The sequence below is a fragment of the Schistocerca americana genome, chromosome 4 (genome assembly GCF_021461395.2).
Source record: "Schistocerca americana isolate TAMUIC-IGC-003095 chromosome 4, iqSchAmer2.1, whole genome shotgun sequence".
Classification (NCBI taxonomy): domain Eukaryota; kingdom Metazoa; phylum Arthropoda; class Insecta; order Orthoptera; family Acrididae; genus Schistocerca; species Schistocerca americana.
Genome location: NC_060122.1, coordinates 227,420,319 through 227,442,053, shown reverse-complemented (window position 1 = coordinate 227,442,053; position 21,735 = coordinate 227,420,319). Strand labels below are relative to the sequence as shown.

At 44.4% G+C, this 21,735-nt stretch overlaps 1 protein-coding gene across 1 annotated transcript in view; it reads left to right on the top strand.

Annotated features, from left to right (window-relative positions):
• The window catches only part of LOC124613150 (trypsin-7-like), a 278,621-nt gene that overhangs the window by 107,950 nt on the left and 148,936 nt on the right, over nt 1–21,735 (top strand). Inside the window, exon 4 of the mRNA XM_047141775.1 lies at nt 14,005–14,210. Within this exon, the coding sequence (XP_046997731.1) occupies nt 14,005–14,210 (206 nt within the window). The remainder of the gene's footprint in view (nt 1–14,004; nt 14,211–21,735) is intronic.

Genomic DNA, 21,735 nt, shown 5'->3' with positions numbered 1-21,735 from the left:
CTCTGTCTTCCTCTACGATTTTTATCCGTCACGACTCCCTGTAGTACCAAAGAAGTTACTCTGTCATGCCTTAACAGATGTCCTACCATCCTGTCCCTTCTTCTTGCCAGTGTTTTTCCACATATTCGTTTCCCCGCCGATCCTGAGAAGAACCTCCTCATTCCTTACTTTATCAGTCCACCTAATTTTCAACACTCTTCTGTAACACCACATCTCAAATGCTTCGACTCTCTTCATTTCCGGTTTTCCCACAGTCCATGTATCACTACCATACAATGCTGTACTCCAAACGCACATTCCCAGAAATGTATTCCTCAAATTAAGACCTATGTTTGACATTAGTAGGCTTCTCTTGGCCAGGAACGCACTTTTCGTCAGTGCTAATCTCTTCTTGTGCCCGCCTTGCTCCGTCCGTCATGGGTTATTTTGCTATCTAGGTAACATAATTTCTTAACTTCATTTTCTTCGTGATCACCGATCGCTTTTCTCATTTCTGCTACTTTTCATTACTCTCGTCTTTATTCGATTTACTTTCAATCCATATTCCGTACTCATTAGACTGATCATTCCATTCAGCAGATCCTGTAACTCATCTTCACTTTTACTGAGGAAAGTAACGTCAACAGCGAATCTCAAAATTGCTATCCTTTGAACTTCAATTTCAAACACACTCTTGAACCTTTCTTTGATTTCCGTCATTTCTTCTTCTACGTGTGGATTGAACAATAGGAGCGAAAGGCTACATCCCCATCTCACACCCTTTTTAATCCAAGCACTTGGTTTTTGGTCTTCCACTCTCATTGGTCCCTCTTTGTTCTCGTGCATATTTTATATTTCCTGTCTTTCCCTATAGTTATTTTTCACGTAATTTCGAACATCTTGACCCATTTTACGTGGTCGAACGCTTTTTCCAATTCGACAAATCTTCTGCACTCGTCTTGACTTTTCTTCAGTCCTACTTCCATCACAAACCGCAACGTCAAAATTGCCTCTCTGGTGCCTTTACCTGCTCTAAAGCCAAATTGGTCGCCATGTAAATGATCTTCAGTTTTTTCTTCCATTCTTCTGTATATTATTCTTTTGTGAAACTTGGACGCATGGAATGTTAAGCAGACTGTGCGGTAATTCTCGTATTTGTCGGCTCTTGCAATCTTGGAAATTGCGTGGATGATGTTATATCGCCAGTCTCATACATTCTAAACACCGACGTGAATAATTGTTTTGCTACCACTTCCTCCAGTGATTTTAGAAATTCTGCTGGAATGTTATCTATCCCTCCTGCCGTATTTGATTTTAAATCTCCTAAACCTCTTTTAAATTTTGATCTGCTACCAGTTCCCTATCGACACTTGTTTCCTCTTCTAAAACGTCATCACATAGGACCTCCCCCTCTTAGAGGCCCTCAATGTACGAGAGAGTCCGAAAGTATCTTCAGGCATGCTGTGTCGAGCCCAAGTTGCTCACTGGCTCTTAGATCCCATACAGCTAGCTATCAAATTTTGGATATGATGACTGCTGCGTTTCACTCGTTGTCCCAAATGGCGCCAGATATTTGCTGTGAGATTAAGATTGAGTGATTTGTCGTTCAAGTCGAATTGTGAGATGTAGGGCGCGCAGAGCAGCTCACGCACTCAACAGCAGAGGCGCATGCGCTCAAGCAACGCATGCGCACAGCCAACAAGGACACTACGCATGTGCTGGCGGGATCTTTAAACAGGGGAGCTTATTGTATTGCTCGTCAGTATGGAAGACGGCCAGAAGATTCTGCGCCGAAATATCGTACCAGCAAAATACAGAGTTCCGGTAGTTCTCCCGAAATGTTATAGAACAATCTTTTTCTTCTCTTTCTTGCGCCTTTGTTCCGCATCGCCGCAGGGTCGGCATCGTTGTTAACGGATTTGGCAGGTTTAATTTAAAGAGCAGGCCAGTGTCCTACCTGTCGCTAACTGTAACCCCTCAGGGACGTAATACGTGTATCCAGATTGTCGGAGTGCAGTATCATTCACGTGAAAGTGATCGAAAGTTTTCTAAATGTTTGCGAATCGTGTGGGACTTGGGTAACAGTCCGGTATTCACCTAGTGGGATGTGGGAAACCGCCTAAGAACCACATCCAGGTTGGCCGGCACACCGACCTTCGTTCGTCGTTATTCCGCCGCGTGGATTCGATCCGGGACCAGCGCACCTCCCCGTCCCAGGAGCGGCGTGTTAACGCTCGGCTATCCGATAGGGTAATAATGGAGACGTCAAAATCATGATGACGGCAATATGAATATTAGTTGCAGTTAGGCGATCTTGACGTAATAAGTTATTGTATGAACACATACTTTCATTTGACATGTCCACTGTTGAATGTCAGTGACAGCAGCGGAAGTCATATGACCGCCTAGTACCATTTGCTCGCCGTCTAAAGCGCATCTAAGAGACCAGTGGGCTCGTTTTGGTGGAAGGGGTGGGCAATAGTCGGTCCGGTACGCTTATATTGTACTCTCTTCTATAATATCTGTTGTAGTCTGAAGGAATGTCGGTAGAACTTCGAGTCTATACATCAGACTCGAGAATTTTGACAGCATATCATACCACTGTAATTATACAGGGGGTTGGGCAAGTACACTACTGGCCATTAAAATTGCTACACCACGAAGATGACGTGCTACAGACGCGAAATTTAACCGACAGGAAGAAGATGCTGTAATATGCAAATGATTAGCTTTTCAGAGCATTCACACAAGGCTGGCGCCGGTGGCGACATCTACAACGTGCTCACATGAGGAATGTTCCCAACCGATTTCTCATACACAAACAGCAGTTGAACGGCGTTGCCTGGTGAAACGTTGTTGTGATGCCTCGTGTAAGGAGCAGATATGCGTACCATCACGTTTCCGACTTTGATAAAGGTCGGATTGTAGCCTATCGCGATTGCGGTTTATCGTATCGCGACATTGCTGCCCGCGTTGGTCGAGATCCAAAGACTGTTAGCAGAATATGGAGTCGATGGGTTCAGGAGGGTAATACGGAACGCCGTGCTGGATCCCAACGGCCTCGTATCACTAGCAGTCGAGATGACAACCATCTTATCCGCATGGCTGTAACAGATCGTGCAACCACGTCTCGATCCCTGTGTCAACAGATGGGGACGTTTGCAAGACAACAACCATCTGCACGAACAGTTCGACGACGTTTGCAAAAGCATGGACTATCAGCTCGGAGGCCATGGCTGCGGTTACCCTTGACGCTGCATCACAGACAGGAGCGCCTGCGATGGTGTACTCAACGACGAACCTGGGTGCACGAATGGCAAAACGTCATTTTTTCGGAGGAATCCACATTGGAAGCGTGTACTCGTCATCGCCATACTGGCGTATCACCCGGCGTGATAGTATGGGGTGCCATTGGTTACACGTCTAGGTCACTTCTTGTTCCCATTGACGGCACTTTGAACAGTGGACGTTACATTTCAGATGTGTTACGACCCGTGGCTCTACCCTTCATTCGATCCCTGCGAAACCCTACATTTCAGCAGGATGATGCACGACTGCATGTTGCAGGTCCTGTACGGGCCTTTCTGGATACAGAAAATGTTCGACTGCTGCCCTGGCCAGCACATTCTCCAGATCTCTCACCAACTGAAAACGTCTGGTGAATGGTGGCCGAGCAACTGGCTCGTCACAGTACGCCAGTCACTACTCTTGATGAACTGTGGTATCGTGCTGAAGCTGCATGGGCAGCTGTACCTGTACACGCCATCCAAGCTCTGTTTGACTCAATGCCCAGGCGTATCAAGGCCGTTATTACGGCCAGAGGTGGTTGTTCTGGGTACTGATTTCTCAAGATCTATGCACCCGAATTGCGTGAAAATGTAATCACATGTCATTTCTAGTATAATATATTTGTCCAATGAATACCTGTTTATCATCTGCATTTCTTCTTGGTATAGCAATTTTAATGGCCAGTATGTATATAGGAGGTATTATATTATTATTATTATTTATTTTTACTATCATTACTATTATGTATTGTAGAAAATAGATTGGTAACGAAATCAAAAAGCAAAATTTGTTATAGAAAATTATCGAAAATTGTACACGTTATGTTGATAGATTTTATTTTGGGTCCGTCTAATTACAACTTCATCGGCCTGGAATATATACACATTTCTGTTTCTTCTGTTTGGTTTATGTTTAGGATGTTGAATATATATATATATATATATTACAAAGAAACCGTACAGGCCCTTTTTGTTTTTCTGTGATGTAATAATAATTCAAAGTTCTAGTCACATACTTCGCGGATGTTGATCTGTGTGTGGTGTTATTGTTCCTTTGTCACAGATGCTCTTCGTCTGATAATTGTCATTGGAAATTTCGTTGTTTACACTTCATAGCATTAGGAACTGAACACACTTTTTGATGTTTTGTTTTTGTTGGTGTTGCCAAATATCGAATGTTATTGCCAACTATTGGACGTGTTTGCGTGATACCTGTGATCCCTTCGTGTGTGTGTGTGTGTGTGTGTGTGTGTGTGTGTGTGTGTGTGTGTGTGTGTGTGTGTGAAATGGTATTTGTTTTGGTATGATTAGGTGTTAATGATTAGGCGTGGAGCTTTTTTTTCTTTTTTCCCTATCTAGTACACACAGACACCAATAAAAATTATCGCCCATTATACGAAAACAGATATCATTTCACAAACAAATACAAACACACACACGTACGCGCACACAAATAGGTCGCACACATCACAAAAACACATTCAATGGTTGACAATTACATTCGATAGTTGGCAATATGATTCTACAGCTGGCAATATCAACTGAAACAAAACATCAGAACGAGTGTTCAGTTCCTAGTGCTGTGACATCTAAAAACAAACTTTCAAGTGGCGTTTATTTGAAGCAGAATAGCGATAACAAAGATACAAAACCACAACATCTAGACCAATATCCATTAAATCTGGCCGGCTGCGGTGACCGTGCGGTTCTAGGCGCTCCAGTCCGGAGCCGCGCTGCTGCTACGGTCGCAGGTTCGAATCCTGCCTCGGGCATGGGTGTGTGTGATGCATTTAGGCTAGTTAGGTTTAAGTAGTTTTAAGATCTGGGGGACTGATGACCACAGCAGTTGAGTCCCATAGTGCTCAGAGCCATTTGAACCATGAAATCTGTAAACAGAACTTCAGATTATTACTGAATCACAGAAAAACAAAAAGTACCAGAACTATTAATAACCTACATATACAACGTTCCAAATGTAAACTAAATAGTGTAAATAAAAATTTATTCATATTCCAGACAATTGAAGATGCCTTGCAAAGAATAAAGGAACATGACACAAGAAATGTGTTTCATTCGGTTGTACTTAGAGGTCACAAAATAAAAATTAGTAACATAGTAATATTGTTTGCAACTAAGGAAGACAGAATTACGAAAGTTGAAAACGTTACAGAAAATAGGTTTATGAACTTACAGTAATTGCAATATCTTAGGTGCTCATTGTCGTATATGCTCATATTACCGGCATTCAGCATTTATATATTCCTGTAGCCTGATCTGTAGACTCATGCATACTTTGGAACAGGGTTCTTTATTGTTGTGAATGTCTTGAAATGTTTCTCTTGCAGATTGCACATGTTATCAACAGTGCACTGTTTTCCTTCCAAAGACCTTACTTTTGATAACACCCCAAAAGAAAAGGTTCATTTGAGTAATTTCCGGTGAGAGTAGTGGCCATTCAAATGGCTCTCGTTAGCCTATCCATCTATTAGGCAATTCGTCGTCAAGAAACCCACGCACAGTTAAAGCGTACAGGTGAGGAGCTCCAATTTGGTGGCAGTAGAGTTCTTCATAACCCTGCTGTTGACGTAATTGCGGAATACCAGTATTCCGCAGGTTGTTAAGACAGGCATAGTGGGTGATAATTGTATGGAGAAAAACAGGCACAATGACCCTCTGACATGAAAGGCACGCCCAAACTGTAAGCCCAGGTTGATTCAATTGGTTTTCGAATACAGCGTATTATAGCGTACTACACACAGTTATGCCTACTAACAGTACCTGACAGCTTAAAGTTTGCTGCATCAGACCAACAAATTTTCCGAATAACGCCATCACAGCCTTGCATTATACGACCCAAGAATCTACGGTGAATGCCTAACTCAACCAAAGCTTTCCTTTTCGGTTGCTTTGGGCCTTGGATAAATACATACTTGCGCAACTACAATTTCATTTTCATGCATAGTTACACTCACTGGTCGACCATTCTTTGGCGCCTTACAGATAGACCCAGATCAATCAAATCTGTCACGCAACCTGTAAACTAATAGCCTACTTGGTGGAGGTGTATTGAATTCTTCTCTCCATTTCTCTCTAATCTGCCCAGCATTCTCTGTCTTTCAGTATTGTTTCATTAGCGATTTCCATTGGTCTTTGTTTAAATTATCTGCCCTAACTATCGGAATATCGAAAAAATAGAAAACAACCGTTTTAGAACAGATACTTATTGTATACCGGCTTATGCACCCCCTTCCCCCCCCCACCCCTCCACCCCCCCCCCCCCCCCCACAACCCCCCTCGTATTGTAGCTGTTAACACTGTAACCCACCCACGGTTTTCCTAATTATGAATCACAGTTAACAGTGGAGTGGCGATCTGAATATCCTGCTAGCATATTATAAGTTATTATCGGATGCGCGGCTGATACGTCAAACTATGCCACTTTTCAGACAGCAAAAATAATATGAATAATCACTAAGGTATTTAATTTTATATTAGCATTACTGGCAACTACCAACCGACCGCGTTGTGAAGTGATGCCGGGGCTGGACTTTAGTTAAGTAGTTTTAATTCCACATGGTACCACGGTACTATAGGTTTTAATTTTTAATGTTGACTTTGCCTTACTCTGGCACGCTATAGTAAATTTATGCTTCTGAAGAAGGCTAGATTATTCTAGCCGAAACCTGGGTAAAGACCAGAAAATTTGCCCAACTCAGGCGGATTTTTCAATATATTGGTCTATCGCAGTTGCTGACGAGGCTGCAATATGCTAAAAATTCTTAGATCGCCTATCTCTTATTGATAGTGTCAAAGAAAAACATAAAAAAAGACAAACAGAAGATTATGGCTGAAAGAAGTCACAGATATTCATGTGAATGCTTTAATTATATTCAATATTATCCACTTCAAAACATTCAAATGACCCTCTTAAAAATAACTAGATCCACACAGTCCGTAAATAATTCGTAATGTTTTTCTTTTCTGGATCCTTTTGTCATCGTCCTTACTGGTATATGCATAAAAAAATGTTTTTACAAATTTATTGAATAATGCTTCCTTTTTGTAATTTGATTTCACGCTCTGTAGGATTCTTTTAATTAGCATATATAAGGCAAATGCAAAATCGTTTGCTGTACATTTTTTTCTGGATACTTTGCTCATCGATCGCAATTCGAAAACGCCCGGTTTATGATTTGGATCTTAAAACAGTAAATAGGCTATTAGAAATATTTTACTCAGTTGCAGTGTTTCCAGTTTTACATAATTTTCGGCAGTTATGTTATCTACTTTTCAGGCATGCTAAGACCCTTTTTGGACCATTTTGGTCGCTACTGTTCCACTTCGGGCATATCTCTATATGCGTAAAGAGCCCATTATACAGAGACATAAAGATATATTGGTGAGAAATACTGACTAAAAGCATAGTTTTGTTGCTTCAGAATCCTTTCGATTATCCTAGAACTCTTGCTATGTGACCACTAAGTCAGTTAAAACTGCATTTAGGCCCCAGATCGGATAATACGTACATAAGTATGGTAACTTTGAACATCTGTATCTCAGTAACAGGTAATTATATCGAACAAAAGTTTCAAGGTTCCCCGAGAACATCATCTTAAGAGAATATCCTATAAATTTCGATGATCTGTCATGAATAGAAATTATTGATGTGGCCACTCCTACAATTGGTACTTCTCGTACCCAAAAATCACTGTTCCTGGGGTTTTCTCGAGAACCGCCTATGAACAAATGGTGCTTTCATAACCCAGCTAAGGTCCACCCTAGACCACACCCAGTTCAAAAGATTCAACCAATTTGGTCAATTCTTCGTGGCTGGAGGAAGTGCATAATGTTTTTCATTTTGACCGTGTACTCAAGGATAGCTACAGTATGCCTGTTCTTCCGAGAGGTACACAACTAGTCGTTAGATGAAGGGCTATCCAAAACACTTGACCCCTTATTTCTGTGGTCGACAGAACTCAAGATACGACCACTGAAATAAATCGCATTTTCGCACGCAACTTTTGGAACATATTGGTACTCCGTATTGTCGTATACGCACCGAGTAACGCTAATTTTTCCATTGAACAATGACAGTAAACCTATGCACAGACAGTAGCTTTGTTTACTGTTCGTCAGAAGGTAAGCCAAAGGAAGGTTGTTTTTTTTTTCAGAAAATGATTGAGATGACTGTTAGAAAGTTGTAAATGACAATACCAATTGTTGGGCTGCGTTTCAAGACCTGCAGGTGGTCAGTGACCCATATTGCAATAGATGCGAAATAATCCCTGCAGATACATAAATCATGGGATAGAGAAAACTTTCAAGCGAGGAAATAAAGAACGATATGGGTTTAGTGTCCCGTCGATGTCGAGATCCTTAGAGTCGAAGCACAAAATCGCGTTGGGGAAGGGCGAGGCGATAAATCGGCCGCGTCAACCAACTCGGCATTTTCCATAAATTTTGGGATTAGACGGATGCGTATTTGAACCGCAACAACTATCAGTTGTTATTGGTGAGTAGAAGATAGCTTGTGCAACGTCTTCAGCAAGTTTCCTGGGGTATGAAGCTGAGACAACGAAGTATAAAAGAAGATGCACTTTAGGAAGTTCTGACAGATACGCAAAATGAGACAGAATGTCTTTCTATAATTTGGGAGGCATTTTAAAAAGCTGGTGGACGGTGAAATTTAGGCACATCTTTGTTCTGACCTGAAGGAGGTTCATATGGACTAATAACAACGAAGATAGCAGATCTGATGGGCTGTAGATTTCATGAAGCGTGGTAGCGTAGTAGTTATGGTGCGGGACTGGAATTCAAACTCCGTTGGACCATAATTATTTAAGTTTTTTGTGGTTTTCATAAATTACTTAAGGTGAATACCCAAGAAGTCTCCTCCCCCCACACCTCTCCTTGATCAGGCCATCGATGATACGTTACTCAAAACGCCTATCGTTCCTTCACTACAAATTTCATTACTTTACTCAGTTATTGTCTTTTTCATTGAAGGATAAGAAACGACTGTGGAGCCTCAATTTGAATGTTCGTCTGAATTACACTGAAGTGACAGAAGTCATGGGACAGTGATATGCACACATACAGATGGCGGTAATATCTCGTACGCAAGTCATAAAAGGGCAGTGCATTGGTGGAGCTGTCATTTGTGCTAAACTGTTGAAGAGAAAAGGTTTTCGATGTGATAATGGCCGCACAATAGGAACTAACAGACTTCGAACACGAAATGGTAGTTGGAGATAGACGGATGGGACATTCCATTTCGGAATTAGTTAGGGAATTCAACATTCCGAAATCTACAGTCTCAAGAGTGCGCCGAGAATACAAAATTTTAGACATTACCTCTCACCACGGACACCGCAGTGGCTGACGGCCTTCACTTAACAACCGAGAGCAGCAGAGTTCGCGTAGAGTCGTCAGTGCTAACAGACGTGTAACACCGCGTGAGACAACCGCAGAAATCAGTGTAGACGTACGACGAACGTATCAGCTTAGGACAGTGTGGCGAAATTTGGCGTTAATAGGCAGCAGGCGACGGACGCAAATGCCTTTGCTGACAGCACAACCTCGCCTGCATCGCCTCTCCTGAGCTTATGACGTCATCGGTTGGACACTAGACGACTGGAAAACCGTGGCCTAGTCAGACGAGTCCGGATTTCAGTTGGTAAGAGCTGATGGCAGGGTTCGAGTGTGGTGCAGACCCCATGAAGCCATGGACCCAAGTTGTCTACACGGCACTGTGCAAGCTGGTATGGCTCCATAATGGTACGGGCTGCGTTTACATAGAATGGACGGGGTCCTGGTTATTTTCGGCTGCTTAGAGACCATTTGCAGCCATTCATAGACTTCATGTTCCCAAATAACAATGAAATTCTTATGGATGACAATGCACCACGTCATTGGCCCACAGTTCTTCGCGACTGGTGTGAAGAACATTCTGGACAGATCGCCGACATGAGTCCCATCAAATACTTATTGGACATAATGGAGAGGTCAGTTCGTGCACGAGATTCTGCAGCGGCAACACCTTCGCAGTTATGGACCGCTATAGAGGCAGCATGGCTCAATATTTCTGCAGCGGACTTCCAACGACTTAGTGAGTCCATGCCGTGCAAAATGAGGTTCGACACGATATTGGGAGGTATTGCATGACTTATTTTACCTCATTGTTGTATCAGTTTGTGCAACCGTTGTCTCTAATTCGTGTTAGTGCACTAACACAGGACTGGAAGGTCTCAGATTTGAAATTGAATGTTGAAAGTAATTTTCATCATAGCTGAAGAAGATATGGTTACAGACAGTTCCAGATCTTCAGATTGTGTGCTGCTGTCTGGGGCCAATTTTCAAACCAGTCAACGGTGTCTCGTTGAATCAGAACAAGTGACGCCATTGATACCGATCCTCTCATCAGGTGGGAACGTTAAGCTCCACAGCTACATTGCCATTATCCTGAGGTGTAGGTTATGTGCCACACCGATTTCTTTCATTTCCGTTATTATCCACAAAACAAAACACCACGGACTTGCATTACGCTGTAAATGAAGCGATTCCAACTCATTCTACATCTATATGTCCATCTATGTCCATCTATATCTATCTGTCTGGTACCAATCTGTTCCCTCATTCCCTGCTCCATTAGCGAATGGCGCAAGGAAGAATGATTTTAACGCCGTGGTCATTTCCAGAGAGGAGTACGAGAGAAAGTAGTGCGTTGTCCGAATCTCTAAATTTCATTAGTAAAGATTTCCATGACGCACAACAACTCTCTTGTAGAGTTTGCCACTCGAGTCTGTTCAGCATCTCCGCACTGCTCTTGCCCCGACTAAACGAACCCGTGACGCAATGCACCGCTCTTTGTTGGATCTTGTATATTTCTTGAAATTAATCCAACCCTGTTACTCTCCTCTTTCGTGGATTAATTACTTTTCTTTAAAATTCCTCCCATGAATATCAGCCTGGCATCTGCTTTTCCTGCTATTTGCTTTATGTGGTCATTCCACTTCAGTACGCTTCGGATGGAAGCTCCTAGGTATTTTATGGTAGTACTTGTTTCCAGCAGTTTCTCACACATCGCCCGTTCAGACCCACTCTCTACAATTGCGTACATGAATTTTTCTGTCTTTTAGGAGCAACACAACTATTTTTCCTCGTGGAAAGCTCACGAACGCATTTGTGAACGCCCATCTTTTCATCCTACCCAGGTGCTGAAACCTATTGTGCATCACTATAAAAATATTGACAAGCAAACTAAGCAGTGCAGTACAGCCTGTGACCAGCGGAATATACGAAAGTGTTTGCTTAGTTACATTCCGTTGAATAATTGAATGGTATTATTGTTATTTTCCATGGTTTTTATTGAACGATCAGTTCCTTTATTACAACAATGAATACATCAAAATTAATTATTTTAGTCCATGAAAACGATCCATGTGCACAAACTTTTTTCGAAAATAGATACACATATTTGAATAAATCTTGATTTAAAAACATGAGAGCATTAAAAAATTTCCTCTCTCTACAAAAAATTTAGGTCTGGAAGGAATAATGTAAGTGTACCGGAGTGGCGTTCTTTTCCTATGTACACGCAATATAGTACTTCCAAGAGGGCGTGTTGAAGAGTAATGTCTCCGAATTTTTCATACGAAAGCTGTGATAGCTTTTTAGATTAAAAAAAACGTTATTAAAAGTGAATGCTGGTATTTCAGTTAACCTAATACGATAAGTGAATGCCATCCTCCGATCGATAGTGCAACCATATCGCAGGAAAATTGGCGAGGCATTCGTCTTCATGGACGACGATTCACGCACCATCGTGCACATCTTGTGAATGACTTCCTTCAGGGTAACGACATCTCTCGACTCGAGTGGCCAGCATGTTCTCGAGACGTTGGGACAATCTGGACCAACAGTGGCTTGATAAACTTGTGGATAGTATGCCACGACGAATACAGGCATGTATCATTGCAAGAGGACGTTCTACTGGGTATTAGAGGTACCGGTGTGTACAGCAATCTGGACCACCACCTCTGAAGGTCTCGATGTATAGTGGTACAACATGCAATGTGTGGTTTTCATGAGCAATAAAAATGGCGGAAATGATGTTTATATTGATTTCTGTTCCAATTTTCTGTACAGGTTCCGGAAGTTTCTGAACCCAGGTCATACAAAACTCTTTTTGATATGTGTATTAGGTTGACGCATAAGTTCGTAGAGCTTTTGTTTTGCATGTTCTTATTCCGGTTGCTATGGGTATATTTATCTATTTACATTTTTATTTAGTTCACTGTTACTATTTGACCTTACGTATTGTGGACGTAGTGAGTGAAGCTGTGGGCGCTGGAAAATGTGGCAATTAGAGAAATTGGACCATTTCTGACCTAGTATTCTGTTTGAGGTCAGTAGATGGATGACAACAGTTGAGGCACCCAGAAACATTTGCACCGTGTGTGGAGTAATTGCATGAACAGAGCACGGCAAGAAAATGGTTTTCTCGTTTTAAGGACGATCGTTTTGCCTTTAGAGACTCCCCACGTTCAGGAAAACTTACGGGGTTTGATGAAGATCGCTTGATAGCATTAATCCATAAAGATCCACCTCAGTGTACTCTAGAACTGGCAAATATGATGAACTGCGATCGTTCCACCGTCGTGCGACATTTGCATGCAGTTAGTCTAAGCCAAAATCACACAAAACAGTGGGTGACCATGTGTGCATCTCTGCTTGATTGTCATCAATTGGCTCGTGAACAACTGTCGTTATGCTAATGTAAGGAAAAGGGAGGAATAACTGAGCGCTAACAAAGCAGCATCTCCCTGTACAAAGACCTGCGCGCATCGCAAAAGATAAAGTTACGCGTTTGGTGGGACAGCGACAGTGTGGTCTACCACGAATTGCTTCACCGAGGTGTAACCATCACTTCTGACATTTATTGTTAATAACTGAGACGTCATGCAGATGCAGTCCAAGAACAATGACCAGGAAGACTTGGTGAAGTGATGTTACCCTGCGATAATGGCTGCCCGCATTCAGCTAGACGACAAAAAAGATTGTGTGGGCTTTTGGGTGAGAAGTTATTCTGAACCCACCACATTCACCTGTGCTTGCTTCCTCAGATTTTCACCTCTTCCGCTCTTTATCAAACAACTTTCAAGGAACTCCCCTTCCGTATGAAAATGCGCTCCGAACATGGCTCGAGGAGTTGTTCGCTTGAAAACCACGTGATTTCTACAGTCGCAGAATCGAAAAGTTACTCCAGCGTTGGCAGACTGTTGTAAATAGTGAAGGATAATTAAAGCCTCTGTTACGTGTGTAGGTTGTGTTTGGTAAACGTATGGAAAAACACTGCGAACTTATGCTCCAGCCTAATACAATAAAGTGACATCAGCAATATTGGCCTATAATTAAGTGCGTCAGTCGTACGGCCCTTCTTGAAAACGGGAATGAGCTGCGCTTTTTTTTTCGTGTCGATAGGCATCCTTTGTTGATTCAGTATATCCAGTTAACACGGATTAAAATGAGTACTAATGTTCGGCTCTGAACTGCGAAGTAGACAATGAGTGAAAGTGTAACTTTTCAGCATCACAATTTGATACTTTGGGCAAAGAGAAGAGACGGGGCAGTGAGACCCGAGTGAGGGTCTGTACACGTCTAATACAATGTTTGCAAGTTTGATAGCATTAAATATCGGATTACACCCACAGACTGACAAAAATGTGTGCTGATGCAGGGTCAGTCCGAAGAACATCTCGGTGATGTTGGGTATCAACGACTTGCTGTCCCTTCAACGAGTGCTGCCACGCGTCGACCGGCTCATCGTGCACGATGACTTCGACCGCGACTTCCTGCACGACATCAACGATGTGGCCCTCATCAGGCTGGCGGAGTCCGTCCCCTTCAACGAACAGGTGGCCCCCATCTGTCTGCCGCAAAACGGTAAGGCTGTACGCCTCTTTTGTGATTGCTGCGTCTTCTCCGACGGTAAATCAAATACACTCCTGGAAATGGAAAAAAGAACACATTGACACCGGTGTGTCAGACCCACCATACTTGCTCCGGACACTGCGAGAGGGCTGTACAAGCAATGATCACACGCACGGCACAGCGGACACACCAGGAACCGCGGTGTTGGCCGTCGAATGGCGCTAGCTGCGCGGCATTTGTGCACCGCCGCCGTCAGTGTCAGCCAGTTTGCCGTGGCATACGGAGCTCCATCGCAGTCTTTAACACTGGTAGCATGCCGCGACAGCGTGGACGTGAACCGTATGTGCAGTTGACGGACTTTGAGCGAGGGCGTATAGTGGGCATGCGGGAGGCCGGGTGAACGTACCGCCGAATTGCTCAACACGTGGGGCGTGAGGTCTCCACAGTACATCGATGTTATCGCCAGTGGTCGGCGGAAGGTGCACGTGCACGTCGACCTGGGACCGGACCGCAGCGACGCACGGATGCACGCCAAGACTGTAGGATCCTACGCAGTGCCGTAGGGGACCGCACCGCCACTTCCCAGCAAATTAGGGACGCTGTTGCTCCTGGGGTATCGGCGAGGACCATTCGCAACCGTCTCCATGAAGCTGGGCTACGGTCCCGCACACCGTTAGGCCGTCTTCCGCTCACGCCCCAACATCGTGCAGCCCGCCTCCAGTGGTGTCGCGACAAGCGTGAATGGAGGGACGAATGGAGACGTGTCGTCTTCAGCGATGAGAGTCGCTTCTGCCTTGGTGCCAATGATGGTCGTATGCGTGTTTGGCGCCGTGCAGGTGAGCGCCACAATCAGGACTGCATACGACCGAGGCACACAGGGCCAACACCCGGCATCATGGTGTGGGGAGCGATCTCCTACACTGGCCGTACACCACTGGTGATCGTCGAGGGGACACTGAATAGTGCACGGTACATCCAAACCGTCATCGAACCCATCGTTCTACCATTCCTAGACCGGCAAGGGAACTTGCTGTTCCAACAGGACAATGCACGTCCGCATGTATCCCGTGCCACCCAACGTGCTCTAGAAGGTGTAAGTCAACTACCCTGGCCAGCAAGATCTCCGGATCTGTCCCCCATTGAGCATGTTTGGGACTGGATGAAGCGTCGTCTCACGCGGTCTGCACGTCCAGCACGAACGCTGGTCCAACTGAGGCGCCAGGTGGAAATGGCATGGCAAGCCGTTCCACAGGACTACATCCAGCATCTCTACGATCGTCTCCATGGGAGAATAGCACCCTGCATTGCTGTGAAAGGTGGATATACACTGTACTAGTGCCGACATTGTGCATGCCTGTGTCTATGTGCCTGTGGTTCTGTCAGTGTGATCATGTGATGTATCTGACCCCAGGAATGTGTCAATAAAGTTTCCCCTTCCTGGGACAATGAATTCACGGTGTTCTTATTTCAATTTCCAGGAGTGTATAAACAGGATTTTATTTTGTTTTAAATTAATGTACTGAAAAGCAAAAGGTTGTTACGATATATTTTTTCACATAGTTTCCCGCTATAGGAATTCCTTTTTTTCCGGCGAGAAGGATGATTCCTTATTACAGCACTGTGAAATAAAGCTGGTTGCGTAAGGAGTCGACGGCGCACGAATTCCTCCACGCCCTCGTCATCTTCAAATCCGTGCCCTTTCAGATCTTCTTTAAATGGTCCACACAAATGGAAATCACAGGGCGATAGGCCCGGGCTGTAAGGTGGGTGATCAAGTTGAGGCCAGTGCGATTCCTGTAGTTTGGAGACTGTTAGAGCGGCTATACGGGGCTTGGCATTGTCATGGAGGAAGATTACCTATCGAGTCGGTTGGTCTCGTCTTTCGCTGCTATATGCATCCCTCGCCTTCTTCAACAGCTCGCAGTAGTACGCAGCATTGATTGTGCGTTGCTCATGCAAAAAAAATCAATGAGTAAAATGCCTCGCTGATCTGAGAAAATGGTTGAAAGAACCTTTCCAACTGACAGTCGAGTCTTCGCTTTTACTGGGGCTCCCTCCCCTTACCTCCACCACTCGTTAATGGCTAGTTTGGATTAAGGAGTGTAGTGGTGCAGCCACGTTTTGTCGCAAGTGATGATCAGCCTCCAAAATCATCACCTTCTTTCACAAACCTTGCTATCTCTGACAGTCCTCCAAACATCTCAACTTCTGATTTTCGGTCAAAAGGTGAGGGGCCCCATCTGGAACACACTTTGCGGAATTGTAAGTCATTGTGATGATCGCTTGACAGCTCCTGTAACTTACCCCAACCTGTTCTGTGTGTTGTGTATGACTTCGTACACATTTGTAAGGAGAGGTGGTCTACAGACTGTTGCGGCAACTGTCGTCGTAGGAAATCTGGACAGGAGCAGAAATGATTAGCGAAAAAGTTAACACAGTGAACAGAAGATTTACTTAACTTGTGCTTCTCGAAGCAGAGGAAGACTCATTACAAATAACGTAGCGAGAAACAGAGTTCAGTTATAACAATAGCAATAGGGAAGAGGCTTGCTGTACTAAGCATAAACAGTGGTGTCGTAGCAAAGAGGCTCCAAGTGCAAGTGGGACGTGTGGCTGCTGCCGGCCGTCCTATATTGCTGCGGCAGAGGGCGCTCGTAATACGGAGCCGCCGGAGCTGTGGCTTAGCAGACAAGGACCATTGGCTCCTCCAGATCCCGCGCGACCGCCGTGCGTCTAACGGAAACTTGCAATTCCGTTATCAATTTAAAGACGCCGGTAGGATTGTACCAATGCGTGATATCACACTATGCAATTTCTGATACTTTCACTCGTCCATCGCCTTCAACAATGTCTCGCACTACACGAATGTTTCCGTCCGTAACGCTTGTCCGAGGACAGCGATCATCTTGCTGATTTTCCATACGTTCTCGTTCTTCCTTGAACTCTTTATGCCAGGCAAACACACGCGTCGTTAACAGTGTTTGATCACCGAACTGTGGAGTCAATCTCTGGAGAATTTCCTCCATTTGAACTCCTTAAGGTACAAAGTAATTTTATGAGTTGCGTAATGGAAGGATGCACCCGTTGCTCTCACACCGTGAGCGTTACTGACGAAGCTGTTGGAAGTACGTAAAGGCCTGTCCCTCCCAACGCCTAAACGGCCCACCCGACAATACTAGAAGCGCGGATCTTGTCATACTAGCCGTTGATACTCAGAAACAAAAAGCCCGTTTGTATTTGATTCACCTTAGCTCAAAGCAGAAATGACACACCTGCTATAACCTGCACTGGTAGTTGTGGTCCTTCATTCCGAAAACTGGTCTCATGTGGCTTTCAACGCTAGTATGTTTGTATGCACGTATCTTTTTCTTTGAATGAGTATTGAAACGTACATAACTTTGAACCAGCTTATTGAAGTCTCGCCTTGGTCTACCTCTACAGTTCTTAAACGCCAAAACCACATTAACTATTTCTTGATCTACATCTACATCTACATCTACATCTATACTCCGCGAGCCACCTTACGGTGTGTGGCGGAGGGTACTTATTGTACCACTATCTGATCCCCCCTTCCCTGTTCCATTCACGAATTGTGCGTGGGAAGAACGACTGCTTGTAAGTCTCCGTATTTGCTCTAATTTCTCGGATCTTTTCGTTGTGATCATTACGTGAGATATATGTGGGCGGTAGTAATATGTTGCCCATCTCTTCCCGGAATGTGCTCTCTCGTAATTTCGATAATAAACCTCTCCGTATTGCGTAACGCCTTTCTTGAAGTGTCCGCCACTGGAGCTTGTTCAGCATCTCCGTAACGCTTTCGCGCTGACTAAATGTCCCCATGACGAATCGCGCTGCTTTTCGCTGGATCATGTCTATCTCTTCTATTAATCCAACCTGGTAAGGGTCCCATACTGATGAGCAATACTCAAGAATCGGACGAACAAGCGTTTTGTAAGCTACTTCTTTCGTCGATGAGTCACATTTTCTTAGAATTCTTCCTATGAATCTCAACCTGGCGCCTGCTTTTCCCACTATTTGTTTTATGTGATCATTCCACTTCAGATCGCTCCGGATAGTAATTCCTAAGTATTTTACGGTCGTTACCGCTTCCAATGATTTACCACCTATGGCATAATCGTACTGGAATGGTTTTCTGCCCCTATGTATGCGCATTATATTACATTTATCTACGTTTAGGGAAAGCTGCCAGCTGTCGCACCATGCATTAATCCTCTGCAGGTCCTCCTGGAGTACGTACGAGTCTTCTGATGTTGCTACTTTCTTGTAGACAACCGTGTCATCTGCAAATAGCCTCACGGAGCTACCGATGTTGTCAACTAAGTCATTTATGTATATTGTAAACAATAAAGGTCCTATCACGCTTCCCTGCGGTACTCCCGAAATTACCTCTACATCTGCAGATTTTGAACCGTTAAGAATGACATGTTGTGTTCTTTCTTCTAGGAAATCCTGAATCCAATCACAAACCTGGTCCGATATTCCGTAAGCTCGTATTTTTTTTCACTAAACGTAAGTGCGGAACCGTATCAAATGCCTTCCTGAAGTCCAGGAATACGGCATCAATCTGCTCGCCAGTGTCTACGGCACTGTGAATTTCTTGGGCAAATAGGGCGAGCTGAGTTTCACATGATCTCTGTTTGCGGAATCCATGTTGGTTATGATGAAGGAGATTTGTATTATCTAAGAACGTCATAATACGAGAACACAAAACATGTTCCATTATTCTACAACAGATTGACGTAAGCGAAATAGGCCTATAATTATTCGCATCTGATTTATGACCCTTCTTGAAAATGGGAACGACCTGCGCTTTCTTCCAGTCGCTAGGTGCTTTACGTTCTTCCAGCGATCTACGATAAATTGCTGATAGAAAGGGGGCAAGTTCTTTAGCATAATCACTGTAGAATCTTAAGGGTATCTCGTCTGGTCCGGATGCTTTTCCGCTACTAAGTGATAGCAGTTGTTTTTCAATTCCGATATCGTTTATTTCAATATTTTCCATTTTGGCGTCCGTGCGACGGCTGAAGTCAGGGACCGTGTTACGATTTTCCGCAGTGAAACAGTTTCGGAACACTGAATTCAGTATTTCTGCCTTTCTTCGGTCGTCCTCTGTTTCGGTGCCATCGTGGTCAACGAGTGACTGAATAGGGGATTTAGATCCGCTTACCGATTTTACATATGACCAAAACTTTTTAGGGTTCTTGTTTAGATTGTTTGCCAATGTTTTATGTTCGAATTCGTTGAATGCTTCTCTCATTGCTCTCTTTACGCTCTTTTTCGCTTCGTTCAGCTTTTCCTTATCAGCTATGATTCGACTACTCTTAAACCTATGATGGAGCTTTCTTTGTTTCCGTAGTACCTTTCGTACATGATCGTTATACCACGGTGGGTCTTTCCCCTCGCTTTGGACCTTAGTCGGTACGAACTTATCTAAGGCGTACTGGACGATGTTTCTGAATTTTTTCCATTTTTGTTCCACATCCTCTTCCTCAGAAATGAACGTTTGATGGTGGTCACTCAGATATTCTGCGATTTGTGCCCTATCACTCTTGTTAAGCAAATATATTTTCCTTCCTTTCTTGGCATTTCTTATTACACTTGTAGTCATTGATGCAACCACTGACTTATGATCACTGATACCCTCTTCTACATTCACGGAGTCGAAAAGTTCCGGTCTATTTGTTGCTATGAGGTCTAAAACGTTAGCTTCACGAGTTGGTTCTCTAACTATCTGCTCGAAGTAATTCTCGGACAAGGCAGTCAGGATAATGTCACAAGAGTCTCTGTCCCTGGCTCCAGTTCTGATTGTGTGACTATCCCATTCTATACCTGGTAGATTGAAGTCTCCCCCTATTACAATAGTATGATCACGAAACTTCTTCACGACGTTCTGCAGGTTCTCTCTGAGGCGCTCAACTACTACGGTTGCTGATGCAGGTGGTCTATAGAAGCATCCGACTATCATATCTGACCCACCTTTGATACTTAACCCAGATTATTTCACATTCGCATTCGCTAATAACTTCACTGGATATTATTGAATTCTTTACTGCTATAAATACTCCTCCACCATTGGCGTTTATCCTATCCTTGCGGTATATATTCCATTCTGTGTCTAGGATTTCGTTACTGTTCACTTCCGGTTTTAACCAACTTTCCGTTCCTAATACTATATGCGCACTATTTCCTTCAATAAGAGATACTAATTCAGGAACCTTGCCCTGGATACTCCTGCAGTTTACCAATATTACGTTAACTTTTCCTGTTTTTGGTCTCTGAGGACGGACGTTCTTTATCAACGATGATAATGTCCTCTCTGGTAAGCCGTCAGGTATTTTATCGTTTCGCCCAAGGGGGGGGGGGGGTCCCTCTAACCTAAAAAACCCCCGTGTGCACGCCACACGTACTCTGCTACCCTAGTAGCTGCTTCCGGTGTGTAGTGCACGCCTGACCTGTCTAGGGGGGCCCTACAGTTCTCCACCCAATAACGGAGGTCGATGAATTTGCAACCATTATAGTCGCAGAGTCGTCTGAGCCTCTGGTTTAGACCCTCCACACGGCTTCAAACCAGAGGACCGCGATCGACTCTGGGCACTATGCTGCAGATATTAAGCTCAGCTTGCACTCCACGTGCGATGCTGGTTGTCTTCACCAAATCAGCCAGCCGCCGGAAGGAACCAAGGATGGCCTCAGAACCCAAGCGGCAGGCGTCATTCGTTCCGACATGTGCTACTATCTGCAGCCGGTCACACCCAGTGCGTTCAATAGCTGCCGGAAGGACCTCCTCCACATTACGGACGAGACCCCCCGGCAAGCACACCGAGTGCACACTGGCATTCTTCCCCGACCTACCCGCTATTTTCCTGAGGGGCTCCATAACCCGCCTAACGTTGGAGCTCCCTATAACTAATAGGCCCGCCCTCTGTGACTGTCGGGACCTTGCCGGAGAATCGGCCACTGGCCCAACAGGCGAGGCATCCTGTGGTGGCTCGGAAACGATGTCATCACCACTAGGAAGCACCCCGTACCTGTTGGAAAGGGGTAAGGCAGCTGCCACGCGGCCAGATCCCACCTTTGCCTTTCGGCCAGGCACGCGCGAGCCCACCACTGTCCGCCATTCACCCTGGAGTGATGGCTGACCGGTAAGATGCTCACTGCCGGAAGACGCAGCGACATCAGGGGTTCCATGTGATTCCAAGGCCACCGAAGTAGGCATAGGTCTCACCACAGTTGCCCCAACGCCACTACGAGCCGACGCCTGCGCCTCGAGCTCGATGAGCCTAACAGACAAAGCCTCCACCTGCCCCCGAAGAGTGGCCAATTCTCCTTGCGTCCGCTCACAACAACCACAGTCCCTACACATGACTATGTTTACCCTACTCTATACGGTGACAAATTCCCAAGATAATCTTCTGATGAGCTACTCTGATAATCAAGAAACACTCACTGAAATACGAGACGCGAAAACTACGCTAGGTTTTCCCAGAAAAACTATTTAAAAGCTAAGCGCAGCAAA